This window comes from Scophthalmus maximus, chromosome 11, assembly GCF_022379125.1.
Source record: "Scophthalmus maximus strain ysfricsl-2021 chromosome 11, ASM2237912v1, whole genome shotgun sequence".
In the NCBI taxonomy this organism is placed as follows: Eukaryota; Metazoa; Chordata; class Actinopteri; order Pleuronectiformes; family Scophthalmidae; genus Scophthalmus; species Scophthalmus maximus.
In genome coordinates this window covers 13,439,661-13,456,526 of record NC_061525.1, presented here as the reverse complement: position 1 = coordinate 13,456,526, position 16,866 = coordinate 13,439,661, and the positions used below count along the sequence as shown (strand labels likewise).

Below are 16,866 nucleotides of genomic sequence, written 5' to 3'. Positions count from 1 at the left end.
GTAGCATCAAACTGTGGCGATTGAGAGTCAATCACTCAAAAGCAGTGTTACCATTTTGTGTGAGACTCTTATTTTGTATTTCCCGGATTACATTCCTCCTTCCTTGTGCTTACTGTTGGGAATGTCCGGCGTGGGTGACAAATAAAGGGCCATGTTTTCTGTAACACACAGTGAGTGTGTCGCTAGGGGAGTTCATTTCCTGCCATTTTGTGAGCAGACGTGATTTGAGGACAGTGAAGGTAGCAGAGATGATCTACAAGTGTGTTTCCGGTTTTAACTGTCCGCTAAAAGCATATCCACAACAAGGGTCGACTAGAATGTTGTCAAGCTACACAAGTGGTGACATTTATAGGTAGTTCGAACATAGGCATATTTATTATTCTTAATCTCTATATTTTTGCAAATTCGTATATTTTTACATTTGTTTGTGTATATATTGTATATATTTTGAGTGCTGTGTGAAACGTGCTGCTGATACAACGGAATGTCCTAGCTTGGGATACATAAAGTTACCATCTATCTTACTATCTATATACATCCGCTTGATCCCATCTTCCCTCCATGCATGAGTGTGAAATTGTGTCAAATATTTTCGATCTGTATATATTTTTAAAATCTTTATCTTATATGTTTATTTAAGAGCTCATCAATGAAAATTGCTGTAAGGGAGCTAGGGTTGGGCTATTCTTTTCATCTTATTTATTGGAGATGCAGCTTTTATTCTGAAGAACTCGAGCCAGAGGTCTTCCTGTTGTCGCTGACGGCAGCTCAGGCATGAGCATAATGGTCAGTCCACGCAGCTGGTTGATCATGGTTTCGTGGTTGAGCCTGCGTCAAGTTTCATCGTAATGAAACATTTGGATGTGATCAAGTTGTGGGGTTTGTTCTTGAAGTGCCGGAGAGACGAGTTCGAGCACAACCTCGGCGATATTATCCGACAGCGCAGATGGACATCTGTGTGTGTCGCTACCGACCCTGCCTGTCTGGCTCCGGTGCTACCAGAGCTGACTGAGATGGACCACCGTGAACAGCACAGGTGAATGGGCTTAACGTTGCTAAGGCTTCCGGTAACTTGCATGCACACCATGCATGAATGTGATGGGCTGCATGGGATGCAGTGCATCCTGAAAGTCAGTGACATCCAAGATAAGGTGAGTTGTAGTCGTGAATTTCACCAGCCTGTTTCTGTTGGTTGGTGATGATGCAGCTTGTCATTTATTTTTATTTTTTTTAATCTATAAACGGAACCCATGGAGTTACGGCTGTCCACCTGCATATTTTAAGCAACTGATTATGGCCAGTTGTAAGAAATCAGAGTAGTCCTCTGTGCCATTTAAATGTTTACCATCATATTTCTATTTTTATGTAATCTATATTATTTTCCGTTGGAAAAGGCAGTATCTCAGAGTATATCAGCATTTCATTTTCAATTTTGTTAATGTGTGGATATGTATCAGAGGAGATATTTAACAGCTACAGTCCTGTCAACATGTTTTACTGCACTATTTCCACTGTTAATATTTCATGTAAATTCGTTATTCTTATTCTCTATATTTTTTGCAATTCTTGTATTTTACATTTATTTGTGTAGATATTGTATATATTTTTAATGTGTGCTGTGTGAAACGTGCTGCTGTTACACCGAAATTTCCCAGCTTGGGATAAATAAAGTATCTATCTATCTATCTCAGAGTAAGGTTAAGAACTTTCACTCCTCCAACTTCACCTCCAGGTGAATGCATCCATGTAAATATTTACACATGTAAGTGTACCTCATCATCAAACAAAACATTGTCTTTATACTCCCACTCACACACGCAGGTACACAGCTTTCATATCACATCCTATTTATAATATGACTATAAACATTATAGAACCAAGGGAGCTTACATATCAACTGTTCTCAGGAAGAGAAAAGGACCATATGACATGAGTGGAATCATACAACATCTGCTCGCATGATTCTCAAAGCATAAGTCAACATTTCCACAAGTATTTCAAAAAATGATTCCATACCAGTCTTCCAATGATGGTGGTATTGGATTTAGCCACTTTTTAGTAACAGATTATTTACTTGCTGCTTAAAGGTCCTGCAGCAGCTTTGTATCCTTCCTCCGTTTCAAAAACAAGACATGGCCAAGATAAAGATTTTCCAAAATCCAGGGGTATTTGAGTCTTGAATACTAAGTGTAGTCTTTTGTGAATGCCTTTCCAATATGACCTTAGTTCAGGACAATGCCAGAGTATATGGAAATTGTTATCCTCCATTTAGCCCCTTTTCTCTACATGTCAAACATTTTTTTAAATATTTTTCCTCGTTTGGGGTCTTAACGTATCCTACAAGGTTTTTCCTAGTCATGTTATCATCTGAAAGTCCAAATCCCTTAACCATGATATTTCCTTAAAATTCTTTCTCTCTCTCACAGGCTGATCTCAACTCTCATTGCTCTACTATAACACAAATGGGGACCTAAGACCCACCACTGGATTCCTTGATTAAATTTTGCTCCTGAGAGAGACTGGAAGCTAAACTTTAGCTGCCATGCGTATCAGTTTCTGCCAGGGCCTGTTAACTGGCGCCATACTCCTCAACCTCCTCATTCTCTACTATGTGTCCCGGGCCCAGCAGCAAATGATGGAGAAGAGGAAGGAACTTGGTAGGGGTACAAGGAGGGCAGCTCTACCAGCCTCTGGTCTTGGGGGAGGCCTAGGGCTGCTCGTCGGAGCTGGAGGTGAGCCCGGAGTGGTCGGCTTGGAGGGACACAATCGTGGCCCACGTGTGACTGTTCTTCTTCGGGAATTTGAAAATTTTGAAAATTACGTTGGGGATGTGGTTAAGTCCTTCCTTCGTCAGAGACCTGAGCTTCCCTTCCTTGCTGTGGCTGACACGTCTCCGTACCCTCCTCTGGTTCTCTCAGAGGGGGCTCGACTTCTTGTGCTCTCCCCCAGCCCAGACCAGCCTCCGCAAGCTCACAGGCCAGAATTCCACGTCCAGACAGAGTTTGTTCTGCTAGTGCCTGATGGGGTGGAGCTCGAGCAGCCTCGGGCTATCGAGAGGCTGATCAGGGAGTTAGAAGGTGAGGGTGGGGGGCCCGTGAGGCTGGTTGCTGCACCAGTGCTGGCTCGATCTGCCGTGCAGTGTCTCCACCTGCGTGTGAACCTCAGGGAGTGGACCGCCACCTACTCGCCAGCTGCGTCTGGGAGCAGTGGCAGTGTGTGCACGGCTCTACAAGGAGATGCAGTTGTCCTCATTCGCACTGAGGATCTTTTTAACCTCTCTGTCCCTCTGGGGCGACCCCTCTTTTCCTCGCTCTTCGTTCAGACTACCTTGAGAGACTGGAAGGTCAAGCTACTGGAGAGCCCCTGTTTCTCTGCAAACCACCGGCCCCTCTTCAGCTCTGCTCACAACCAGTGGAAGGCCGACACTCGACTGAAGGAGGCCACCGGGAAGCTCATGAGGAGCTTTGGTCTGAAGCGTCTCCTGCTGTCTGATGGGAAGGAACAGTGGTATGGCTGCAGTAAAGAGACGCCTCGTTGCTTTGGCACTGTGCAGGATGACACTCCAGACTACCTCTATCTGGACCGCTGGACACCTCCTTGCTGTTTGCGAGCACTCAGGGAAACCACCAAGTATGTTATCAATATCCTTGAGAGCTCGGGCGTGCGTTACTGGTTAGAGGGAGGGACTCTGCTGGGCGCTGTCCGCCATCAAGATATCATCCCATGGGATTACGATGTGGACCTGGGCATCTACTTGGAGGATGTACCCAACTGTGATCACTTAAAGAACCTGGACTCCGGCTCTCTTGTGGATGCAAACGGCTATGTCTGGGAGCGTGCGGTGGAAGGAGACTTCTACAGAGTCCAGTACAGTGAGACCAACCACCTGCATGTTGACCTGTGGCCATTCTATCCACGCAATGGCATCATGACAAAGGACACATGGACAGAGCACAAACAAGATGTCGAGTTCCCAGAGCACTTCCTGCAGCCACTGATTCCCATGCCTTTTGCCAGTATCACTGCCTATGGCCCCAACAACCAGCGAGCCTTCTTGGAGCTCAAGTTTGGAGAGGGGGTGATTGAGAACCCCCAGTACCCCAACCCTTCAAAAAAGAGGCTAGACAGAAGCAAATTATGAGGGACTCACAAGCCTTTTTATGTCCTTCTATATTTGTTCCCTTAGCAACACAGAAAACTTTTTTTTCTTTTTGAAAAACAGCCTAAAAGATGATACCTGGAAACTAATATGGTGCCAAAATTACTGCAATTGCTGTTCACTGTACAACCTACTGTATCAACAGAAAACGGTATAATCACGTCCGGTGAGATTTTCTCCCTATTATCAGTCTTTAGATGTGAAGTCAAACGTTGGACTGCCTTTTCATTCTCTTTGAGTGGTCAAAGTCTGTTTGCAATGGGCGTGAACGCTTCAAAAATTTTAATCCATACATGAGTGCATTGACCTCATGTCATCAAGAGACCCGTTTGAAAACACGGTGAACTAAATCTTTGTGCTGTACAGCACAAAGATTTATAACTGCTGTAAAGATGATAAAGACCTTTAAATTACACTGATATTACATTATCTTAAGCAGGATTTAAGATATTGTACAGAATAATTTGTGTGAAATAAGTTGCTTTGCTCTAACAAGTGTTTAAACATTTCTTGACTGTTGCATTTTTTTGCACTGATTCTTTCAATTTTCTGTTTTGCTCTAATAAATGAATGTAATGTGAGATTAAATGATAGTGTGGAGAATCTAAAATACACTCATTCTTCCTGTAATTGATGGTATAAAGCGAGGATGAAATGTTGCTCGACCAGGTCTTAGTATTCAGACTGAATTTGTAGATCAGTGTTGCTCAGTTGTGTGTGTCACTACCAAGCACGTATTATGTGTTGACTGAAATGGGATTTTAATTCACTCAAGGAAAACATTTTAAAACGTGAGACATGAAAACACTCACCACATGATTACTGTAGTGTTGTTACGAGTTTGAGATGTATCTAGGTGTCACTTTGTTTCATGAACTGGTAAAAAAAATGAAGGCATTGGAACCATTCCATGTCTTTATTTTAGGACTGTTGGTAAATCTCTTGTAAAAAAAAATAAAGACTAAAAAACCAGAAAAGGTGATATAGTTGCTGTAAAGCTTCTTGAACACTAGGTGGCACAGCCTGCCTCACTCTTCTGTGGCTTGTCTGGACAAAGTTGCCTTCACTCTGCTGTCAACAGCAGGCAGTTCTCCAGCCACATGGCAGGACATAAGGGATCTCTGTGCATTGTAAATGTGCCTCTCCTGCATTTTACTGCAGAGTGGCATCTGGAGGTGTCTGACTAACACAGCTATGGGGTCATTTTTTTCTCCATTTATTTCAATCTGTTTTTGCAATATAACAATCCTGAATGTGTTTTTACATCAAGAGCCATACATCATTCCCTAACAAATTGACAAAAATGTCAAAGAGACCCCAGTGTTAAGGAAAAATTCACCCTTTGAAATTCAATGGATTCTTCCCTGGCCCATGCCCCATCCTTACACCAAGTTTGGTATGAATCAGTTTGGTGCCTTTTGAATAATCCATGACAAATAAACAGACAAAGTATAACCTCAGTGTTGGAGGTAAAAAAAAAGGCCTTTATTGTTCAAAACCTACGGACAGTACATTCTGATAGTAACTTTTTTTTAAAAAACATAGCCTCATTGTAATGAAAACATCACAATAACCATGCGCACACACAACAGTATGATCAAAATCAGACATCCATATGGTGAAATGTCTCAGAAAGGAATGAGGAATGATAGCATCTTTACAACCCTGGACCAAAACAGCAGAAAATAGAAGATGGGGGGACAATAGCTGTTTTCGGGGATATGCTCAATGTTTTAGCACTCATGACAAGTAAGACTTCAAAAATAATGATACATCAGACTTGCAGTGAATTCATTGGTGACAAATACTGCCATACTAGTAAAATATAATGTAGAATTTCTTTTTTTTAAACAGTGAAAAGGTACCTCACAAACTTTGCAGACAACATTTCATGCCAAACACGCCAGTCATTTGGTAGAGATACAGTCAAAGATGATATGGCTGGAAGAGATAAACATTCAGTAGTGCAGCTTTACAGTTATTCACTCACCAAATCACAACGCAATCTCCAAAATCTCAAACCTAGAAGTTCCCTTAATGCCCACAGCCAAACTGCAAAAGAGAAATCACCACATGGAAGCAACCGTGCACACAGGCAGTCTAGACTCTCACCCACCGGGTTGAAAATAAGACCAAGAAAAAAATAAGAACATAAAAATAATTATTAACAAAACAAAGTACCAGTAACTGGTTATCACAAGAAGACTTGTAAAAATGGAGTAACTCGTCATAATATTGCCCAAAAACTTCTTTGGAATTTGATTAGAGAAATAAATATGAATTATAACAAATGATTATCAAACAATCATAAGGAGGCCTAACACAATTCAATGTTAATGACCCTTACAGCCAAAATATGTATACAAATGTATGTTTGTATAAACCAACAAACTGCACTGCAGCCATTTTGAGGATGTAGACATCCTTGTAGCCTTACAACAGTGTCACCGGGAGCTCAGCAGCCTTGTTCCTGTTTGCTTAGTCTGTGCGATTTTTGGTTCCTTAGGGTAGTAAGAGCAGTTGAAGGACAGTCTTCAATCTAAAGGAGAACCTGAGGTCATGTAGCCTATCACAGCACTGATGTCCGTCTGAAGAGGTCAATCGGTGTGTGTCCATACATGTTGACATGGTGCGAGTCATTGAGAAAACGGTCCTTCATTCACCTTTAGGGTGTTAGCGAGGTCATAATTTCATTTGGTGTGCGTCGCAGTACAAATATAATTTTGAGAGCAGGTTTTACAAGTGTATTGCTTTTTCTCAGCATGAGAAAGCCATTGTATACAACCATTGGCCTGGAATAAGCAAAGTCACATTAAGAGACTAATAAATGCCTTCATCCCCGACTAAAGCCTACAAAATAAAACACATTTGTGCATGTCAGAAATTATCACAGCCATTTTCATGCAGACGATAAACTAATGTTCCATTTGCTTTTACAACGGACAGTTAGTTTAAGTATAGCATTAGTTAATGTCTGCATGAAAGAGGCCACATCATTCATAACAAACATTGTATGTATATATTCCAAAAATACAATATAATGATACGGTTTACAACATATACAATGCTTATTTGTCATCTTGCTGCATCTTCCTGCACACGGTGACAGTCATAAAAACAGTTTGAAGGTAAAAGAGTCCAGATGGGTAATATTAAAAACCGTCTTGAAAACGCAGACTAGTTCCAGCAAGTTGCACAGTCGTCCTCGTCAGAATTTTTTTTATGTTTTCCACCAGGAAATCGCTATTAAAAAGGTGAAATCGCTATTAAAGTAGTGACTAGAGCGTACAAGTCACCAGTGATTTGCTAAATGCAGATTCGGTGATACGTGACTAAATGAGATGGGGCAAAGCAGTAACAATTGGCCAATAGGCAACCGCATCCATGTAACTTCCATCTCAACATCAGAGATGTATGTAACATTCCTTATATCATGTAACATTGCTTATATTATGGAATATTCCTTATATTTGTAACAGTAGATCTTGACATCCCAGAGCACGTATATATGGTCACATGATACATTTACCAATGACGATGATGAACACCTGGTAGAAACACACTTGGTCATGTGAAAAAAAAATCTGACTTTAAAATTGAGGATCAACTAAATGCAACATCAGTGTGAGTCAACACAGCAGGTAGACCAATGTACAATATTGTCCCTCGAACAGAAAACCCAAGTGATTGTGCATAAAAACAAATTTGAATCCCCAGAAAAGCGTTGAGGACAGAGAGCTTTTCTTTGCATTGTGCTGTGCGTGTTCATCCTCTATACTCTTTGCACTCCTTCCTTCAGGGCATGAAGAAAATAAACAGAAAAGAGGGACCTGTTCCTCGGGTTTCAGTTTTTTTTAGGAGTGTCAGATACATTGAGGGGGTTCTTGATGATATCAGCGACCGGTTTACATGACGGACTCTTTTTCACTACACGGTGACGGCTTTGCGGCGTCTCTCCCACCTCGCTTCTCGATTAACGGCGAGTACTCAGGCGCAGCAGCTGATGGTGGTTCGCCCTCCAGCCTGACCTCGCTCAGCTCTGCTCCCTCCTCTTGTTTGGGTTTACGGTCCACAAAGAACTGCAAGAGCCCTGCTCCAAAGGCATCGCCTTCTACATTCAGCACTGTGCAGGTCCGGTCACTAAGGAAGTGGATGACAAAAACAATTTTAATGTTTTAAAATTAATGTTTGATTTTAACCAAAATGCCTCAGAAAGTGAATAAGACATGTATAGAAATACATTCTGAATGTGAATATGTCAGAGAGCATGGTATGGTCAGATTTGACTGCCTGTCCTGCTCTACACCCACATAAAATAGAGATGGTAGTGTACTCACACAAGCCAGTCAACAGCCAGGATGAGAGAGATGTCATTGGTGGGAAGTCCTACGGCCTCCAGGATGATAGCTAGGGTCAACACGCCACCGGCAGGTATACCCGCTGCTCCAACACTGGACGCTGTCGCTGTCACACTGACAAATCGGGAGGGAAGGTGACACATTGTAAGACACTGCTGGAGAAGATGAAGGTTTACACTGCACTTTCACAAAAATTAAACTGCATATATCACTGTATAGCGACTATGTGGCCCTGGAAGGATTGCAAATATCAGATATAGGACTTACAGGATGGTAATGACTTGGATGAAGTTCAGGGAAATGTTGTTTAGCTGAGCGATGAAAACGGTGGCCACACACTGGAAGAGAGCAGCTCCGTCCATGTTGACCGTTGCTCCGATGGGCAGGATAAAGCGGCTAATGTGCTTGGATACGCCGTTATTTTCCTCCACACACTTCATCATCAGGGGAAGGGTGGCAGAGCTAAAAAATAAATAAAAGAAGGTTGTGAGCATGTGTGCATGTGCCGGACAGTCGGAGAGGGAAAAAAATTATGAGTTTTGTTACCTGGAGCTTGTTCCAAAGGCTGTGGCCAGAGCTGTGAATATCCCCCAGAGGAAGGTGTAAGGGTTCTTCCTTGTAATGACAAAGTAGATGGCGGGCAGCACAAGAAGGCCATGGATGGCATGTCCGACAATACAGCAGGCTATGTATTTCCCAAGACTGGCAAACAGTGTGCCAACATCCTCCATCTCAACAATCTTACCAGCTACAAGGAACATGATACCAACAGGGGCATACCTGAAGAGAGAGAGGAAGTGCAAGCAAGAGAGAAAGGTGAGGGACAGTACAACGCTGGAAGAAAAAGTCTCCTGTTCAGCGATCAAACGTATTTAACAGAACGATTCCCTCTGCTCGAATTCTACACTCTTCTTAACCAGAAACATGCAGGTCTTCCTCACCACATGATCCAGGAGACTAGCACCATGGTGGCCTCGTTGAAGGAGTTAAAGAACTTGATGAGGATCTCCCCTTCCTCTCCCAGCTTCCTTAGAGCCACACCGAACACAATGGCAAACACTACCAGACCAAGAATATTCATGCCATCCTGGTCTGTTCCAAAAGGCACCTAGAGACACACAGAGTAACATGAAAAACACAAAGTGGTCCACACCAATCGTCCCTACGGGCACCCAACATGATAGCACTTGATCTTATGCAGTGGAAACCAGAGCCATTCACTTTGCTCACCTTCTCCACTGTAATGTTGGGGTTTCCATCTGTGCCGTTCCTTGTAACCAGCTTGTAGCTGGTTCCATACTGGATGGGAAACAAAGTAATTGCACCATTAGTTTCTTAAACTCAGTCTTCTTATCTAAACATTTCCTTTATACAATTTCAAACCATAATTATATAGGGAGGGGGGGTGGACATTGAATCAAAATTCAATACTCACAGATTGGAAGGCAGCAGACACCAGGTTGGAGGGAAATATGTTTCTGTGGAGAGGAAAAAAATAAAACAAAGATTTAACAATACTTTCAATTACTTTGCCTACTGTGTTCCAGATGGCTTGGCAAAATTCCAATGAAAATCATTTTTGTATATGGAAAAAGGAATTGCATGTTTAGGAACTGATTGTGAGTGATTGTGCCATGTTCTCCATCTGCTTACACAACTGCACAGAGAGCAAGGACACATTTGCTACACCTTTGACTCTCTTAAATTTATAATAATTTCTGATGAACTCTTAGCTGTAAAGAGTTAAAATGCAAACTGCAGAGACGGCGGCTACAACCCCGGCACGTCAGTGATGGTTCAAACAGACAGAATCACAAGGTTGATCATGTGGAAATAGCTGAGAGAATTTAACTATTAATCCTCTATGCAGCCGTCTCTAATTGCTGTGGTAATTTTCTACACTAAAAAGAGCACACACACACACACACACACACACACACACACACACACACACACACACACACACACACACACACACACACACACACACACACACACACACACACACACACACACACACACACACACACACACACACACACACACACACACACACACACACACACACACTCTGTTATGGATTTAAAGTAATAAGGCATTAACTTCACAAGCTCTTTACAACCATTCATTCCCTTTCATTTGAACCATAGTGCATCAGGATTATACATCATGTGACTATGTGACAGGGCAGCAGGAAACACAGGCTGGACTCACTGCACTGGAAAGAGCCATAAGTAAAAGACAAAAGGCCTGTCAGGCTTTCAAGCAAATGTTAATGTTATTATTATTATTTGGATATTCCAATGTGTGTCACTCACATCTGTCCAATTGACTGGTACAGTCTGACTAGAGAAGAGCATCTGTTGCATCATATGTCCGTTTTGTATAATTCTGGGTGTCATTATGAGTTTAGAACCGCTTCATGTGAAGATGTTAAATATTAAAAATGCAAGACTGGATCCTGGTCTCTGTAGTTTACATACCATCACGCTTGCTCTGTGAGATGCTACATAACACAGGTCTCAAATATATGTTGTCCCAAGCCAAATTATAAGAATATTTTATATTCTTATGACCACAATGTTCTGCCGACCCAGCACACCTGTCCAATTTCATTCTCTCTAGCCTAGGTTAATTTATTCATCCGTCATTTAATCAGGAAGGTCCCGTGGAGATAGAATTTGTCTTCTGCCAGGGAGTCCTGGTGAAGAATACTAACACTTCCTTGTTTTTTTGTTGTTGTTGTAACTAGTTCATTCCTGGCACAGGTACAACCTAACACTGTTTCCCTTTTGAATAACATACAGTTACATGCCATAACGTGGATGTGTGTCTTTATCAATGGGCGGCTGATTGTGTGAGGCTAACGCCTCTGACGTCTGACTAGCATCTTGTTATACGTCCAAGATTTGGCAACGAGCGGGTGACGCCTATTGCGGCTCTGTAGAGAATTATAAATGTCTGGTTTCCTGCTAAGCAACATGCTTCTACAGGATGAATGGATAAAAAATATCTAGTCCATGTTTAGATCCATTAGATGAGAAAAATAATGAAAATAAAAAAGGATAAAACGGACACCAAATGTCTTGAACTATGACTTGGGATAACAGCAGGCAATATGTGAACCTCCTCTGAGAAGTACGTGTGTCATGCAGTTTATATCTAACCTCACTTCTTTCCTGTAACTCAAAAAAAGAAAAATACTGTGGAATTATTGACCACGCATGGTCAATAATTTCCCCAGGTGACACCAGCACTGGCCGATAGCTGTCGCCTATTAATACAGACTGTGTGGTTTAAAGGGGAAAACAAACACAAGGCTGGAGATAAGACATGTCAACACGGATGTGTAGGAGTGGCTCCAGTCAAAGTTAAACCAATAACATGTATCCCGGAGCTGGCATGTGGTCTTTTTCTGTAAGTGTGTATGCGTGCGTACATGTAATGACATAAAATGTTAAACAATCCGTGTGTCTTGAGCAATGATCAGGCCGTTTTTACGCTCGGCTGAACAGTTCTTCAGCCAAAGTCGGGCCATGACTTCTGGGGTCAGATTTAACAGGACACCGACTGAGAGGGGCTCACTCTAATGAGCAGCGCGGGTTTCCGCCCGATGTCCTATTAAGATAATGCGAGAGTGTGAGTGAATGTGCAGCGGTGGCACGTATCCTGCACGAGACAAACATTACTTTCCTAATGGGTTTGTACGCCTCTTCAAACAGCATGAAGCTCGATTAATCTGGACAACAGTGGTGAGTTGTTGCATTCAGGGGCATTGGTTAACAATTAACTGCACTTTTCCACTAATTCTAGTAGTAAACCTACTCTTTGTTTTATGATTTAAGTTAATCCACTCTTTGACAAAGCGTCTATATTATGGGACTTTTTTTTTTCTTTACAGGCATTTAACACAAAAAAGGGTTTGAGTCGGACAAAATTATAAATACGCCAGGCAGGTTTTGAAAACCGTGTATGTTAGAGCCTCCGGTAAAATCCGGATAAGAATATCCGTCTATTAATGTACACATTTTGTCTGGTTACTCTTGCGTGTCTAACCTGGGGAGTGTGTTTCAATGAGGAAGAAGAGGAGGAGGAAGGACAGGGAGGGGCTGGGGGCGGAAAATTCTGGCTTTTATGGAACAAAATTCCAGTTATAATGGAAAGCAGTACCGAGTGTTCACAGGAATGTTCAAAGACTAACCAGACAAGAATTATGCAACATTCACAACTCCATGCCAACAGAGACTTGTAAGCATGAAGGCAAGTCTGGTCTCAGTCTTAAAGCACTGCCTTTAAATACACCAGCAGACAACTGTTTTTTTGTTTTTGTTTTTTTTAAATAACATACGTTATTGCACAATATATCCAAGTTTACTTTTTATTTTAATTTTTTAAGTATTCCATCGTTTGCTATGGAATCAAATAAGCAATGCTGCATCTGCTTTCCTGCCAACTATGTCTTGTAAAAACAGGGCATGTGTAAAAAAAAAAAGAAAACAAAAGAAAACAAAATAGTACCTCACGATGACAATGCCTCAGAGGTTTTTGACATGTCTCTATTTAGGTCTCTGACTCAATCGCTTGACTTCTTTGAACACTTGCTTCCTGTTATTCCAGATGAGGTGGCGCGCACACGCCTCACGAAGGCCTGTGACACATTGATTTTATTTATTCATTTTGAATCGTGCAGTGGACCACAGATTCCCAGGCAGAGGACGTTATAGCACTGTGGAGAATGAACACACTGACCTCATAGAGCAAAGATGAAGGGTCAGTGAGTTTAAGGCTGCATGGCAAAGGGTCTCTGGGCCAGTTACTGACGTGATACACCAGATTTCATTCAATAAAAAGAAAAATAAGTGAGGTCTTCACCAAACCAGGGCCCACTTCATGAGGCAGAGGTCATTGTATTTCTCACATGAGCAGCACTCTGCTCATTTTGCTTTTACCAACGGGGGTTGCCCCCAACAGAACTTGTCTCACACACGTGCTGCTCGTGTAAAGACAGAATGTGTCATTACGCCAAATTATTAGGGGGATAATTGTGACTCTGAGAAGTCTGAGAAAAAGGGGGGAAAAGAAAGGAGGACCACGTGCGTCAGTGACAACGGTCGCTGTGACCCGGGAAGCTGAGTGACTCACAGGGGGCAGCTGATGCAACTGCGCGTTGTCGTTACAGCACACACACACACACGTGTACCAGCCGTGGTTAATCCCTGGGATCACTCACCTGATGAGGTCCAAGAAGGAGTCTATCACGTCTTTAGGTGTGGGCACGTCGTCGCCCATGCCCTGTACCTTGGGCTTCGTGATAGTCACCGCCCCGGGGGTTATGATGAAAGCCATCACGACCCCGATGGACGAGGCGATCAAGGTGGTGACGAGGAAGAAGAGCATTGCCCAGCCGCCGAGCTTGCCCAGGGCCTTGGGGTCGATGCTGGCCGCCCCGGACACCAGGCTGCACACCACCAGGGGGATGATGATCATCTTCAGCAGCCGGATGAGCAGCTCGCCGGGGAAACCGATGTAGATGACCTGGGTCCTGGTGAGCGCCACGTTGCGCACACCGAGTCCAATGAAAACCCCGATGATGACCCCGGCCACGGTGAGGATGACCAGCAGGTTGGCTCTCACGATCCTCTTCACCCGCTCGGCCAGCGGCTCCTCGCTGCCCTTCCTCGAGCCGTCCAGTCCGTTGGCCAGCTCGTCGAGGTGCGCCTCGCCGTTGGACGGCTTCCCGTCCTCCATGTCCATCTTCTCAGCCATTGTGCGCGCTCAAAGTTCGCCTGCGACTTGGCCGGAGAGCACACGTACCTGAAAACTAGAAGAAGAAGAAGAAAACTAGATGTTGCTGTGGTTTGATGAACTTGTATCTGCCAGTTACGAGCAAAGCCCCCGGCGTCCTCCTCGGTAAGGCGCTACTCCACGGTGCGCTCGTCGTCGTCACACAGGTTACCCTCCCCGTGACTCCTCCCCGTGACGCACGAGCTGGGCGGGGTCATGTTTCCTTCATGCAGTCGCTTTTATGTTGTATTCACATCACAGTTTTTTTTCTTCTATTTCTATCTCTATATATATAGATAGATATAGATATATCACGTGATATATCTATATATATATTTATATACACTCAGTAAAACATTTAACCTAACAAAGGGTAGGTGCAGTAAACCAGCACACATTGATAAAGACCTTTTACATTGGGGTTATATTCTACTCCACACACACACACACACACACACACACACACACACACACACACACATATATATATATATATATATATATATATATATATATATATATATATAGGTCTTGATCAATGTGTGCTGGTTTACTACACTCATGAATAAAGCTTTGTTAGGCTGATTGATTTAATCAGGAAAGCCCATTATAGATGCTTTACTTTTGTTAGTTTTTTTTGCTCAACATTCACTCACCTGAAACATGCATTTCAAGGTGAGCATACATATGCAGATCGGGAACAGAAATGAGACTTTAGTAAATAATTGAATTGCGAAAAAAACTGGAACAGGAACTGACAATTACAACCAATGTATTTAAAATGATGCCGTTCCATTCACACCAATATTTTCCCAGTTTACACACCTTATATAAGAGCAGAGGTCAAAGTGATTTGAATGTTTTGCCTGCCAGACTGCCACTGGCCTTTACGCAATCTCCCTCCTCTGTGTGCGTATTCGCTCTCTTCACAAGTACAGTTCAACTACAGTTGTGCTTAAAACATCAAAGGCATATGAAACAACAAGCACAGCCCTAACATCGATCAGACATCTGGTATACTTGAATGACTGCATAATTTCAATGATGAGAGAATGACAGCAAAGCCAGAAAACACACAGCGTCTCTTTCTATTCATTCTGACATTTTCCAGGAGGGGGTGGCAGATAAAAGTCAGAATGAAAGTGATGATTGCGAGTGACAATTTGAGATGGAAACAATAAAATATTTGCTTTCCAATGTTCAGAGTTTTTGGCAAGGTGTGAGTCAAACTGCTCGAACAGCCTCATCAACAAGGCCCGGGACCCCCACTGACACGGACATTACACATTATATTAACGTCATCCACCACACACACATTTAGCCATCTGTGACCCCGATATTTATTGTAAATTTAGTGTAAATAGTTAGAATTTTATGTCATTTCATCTTATTCTATTTTATTCTATATTCTCTTTCTAATTCTGTGTATATATGTTGACTGCTAAAAGCACCTTAATGACACACCAAAAAAAATCCTTGTATAACCTGTTACTTACCTGGCAATAAAACTGATTCTGATTCCGATTCTACAAGAGACAGACTCTTATTGTCTGGGATACTGAGGCCTGCAGTCAGATAACATGATGTTCTTGTTTGTAGGGGTCCAGGAAAGCCTGGGGTTAGCTTACACTCAAACAACGATCCAAGCCCCTTTTAAAACAGCCTCCCACTGGTAGAAAATTGTGGGAAAAGAACCTTTAACACAAAAGAATGCCCACAGGACCAGAACTCAGGCTGGTAGAAAGCTGTCCTCTCAGTGCTTAGTTTGTTATCGCAAGCTTGTTCTTTGTTCCCTCTGACTGTGAATGATTGGAGGTAGAGCTGTGATTCTGTGAAACAGTGCATCACTCTCTGAGAAAGGACAAGGTCACGACAGCACAGGAGAGCAGTGAGTTTTTCTAGAGTAGGCCCCATCTATGAAAACACATGCTGCACACACACAATACGCTGAGTAGATTCAATTTGCTGTTGTGTTTTTTTAACCAGTCAAAATTGGACTGGCTTGAAAAAAAAATAGGAGTCTTCAGTACATGAGCATCACAACCTTGAGCTTTGTTGGGCACACATGCTTTTTAGTTAACCTTCTTTAATTCAACGGGTCCAAATTTGGACGACAGACAATCAGCAATAAACAGAAAACCTCAAGAAAAAAATTAATAAATGGCATTTCAAATTCTAATAAAAAATAACAGGTCATACTTACGGGTCATAGAAAATAAGTCAAACAGTGTGCCGACTGCCGAGTTGCTCACTCTTGATCTACAGTGAAATGTGTGAAACCTAGCCAGTGAGGTGCTTGGTGTTGTGCCTGAAAAAAAGCAAGCGCGGTACAAACAGGGAAGGTGACAGGTCCGTCATGTGACCTCTAAAATCGGGACATGGAAAAAAAGATCACGTCATACAACAAAACAACAAGTCTCAGGTAATGTGAGAACAACACGTGAGATGCGAGGAGATGAACAATAAAGACATTAGAAAGGTGGAAACACAACACCCCATCATGTGCCAGTCCGGTAACTTCATTTCCTTTCTACTGTTGTGATGCAGCACAGAAAGGATTGCAGG

The 16,866-nt window shown here is 42.6% G+C and overlaps 2 protein-coding genes across 3 annotated transcripts; one reads left to right on the top strand and one right to left on the bottom strand.

Annotated features, from left to right (window-relative positions):
- Positions 1–735: 735 nt before the first annotated feature.
- On the top strand, positions 736–5,141 carry LOC118299140 (fukutin related protein). Of its 2 annotated transcripts, none has more exons than XM_035622611.2 (2): positions 736–1,036; positions 2,427–5,141. In XM_035622611.2, exon 2 carries the CDS (start codon positions 2,543–2,545, stop codon positions 4,139–4,141), a length of 1,599 nt encoding a protein of 532 aa, XP_035478504.1. In that variant the 5' UTR covers positions 736–1,036; positions 2,427–2,542; the 3' UTR covers positions 4,142–5,141. The 2 variants fall into 2 exon arrangements, with proteins under 2 accessions (XP_035478504.1, XP_035478503.1); XM_035622610.2 differs by having other exon boundaries at positions 736–1,151.
- Positions 5,142–5,622: 481 nt separating this feature from the next.
- Positions 5,623–14,491, bottom strand: slc1a5 (solute carrier family 1 member 5). The gene is made up of 8 exons (XM_035622609.2): positions 13,748–14,491; positions 9,953–9,995; positions 9,748–9,816; positions 9,459–9,625; positions 9,064–9,297; positions 8,785–8,979; positions 8,497–8,631; positions 5,623–8,299 (listed from the first exon to the last, which is right to left on the bottom strand). Exons 1-8 carry the CDS (start codon positions 14,281–14,283, stop codon positions 8,065–8,067), a joined length of 1,614 nt encoding a protein of 537 aa, XP_035478502.1. The 5' UTR covers positions 14,284–14,491; the 3' UTR covers positions 5,623–8,064.
- Between the last annotated feature and the right edge of the window lie 2,375 nt (positions 14,492–16,866).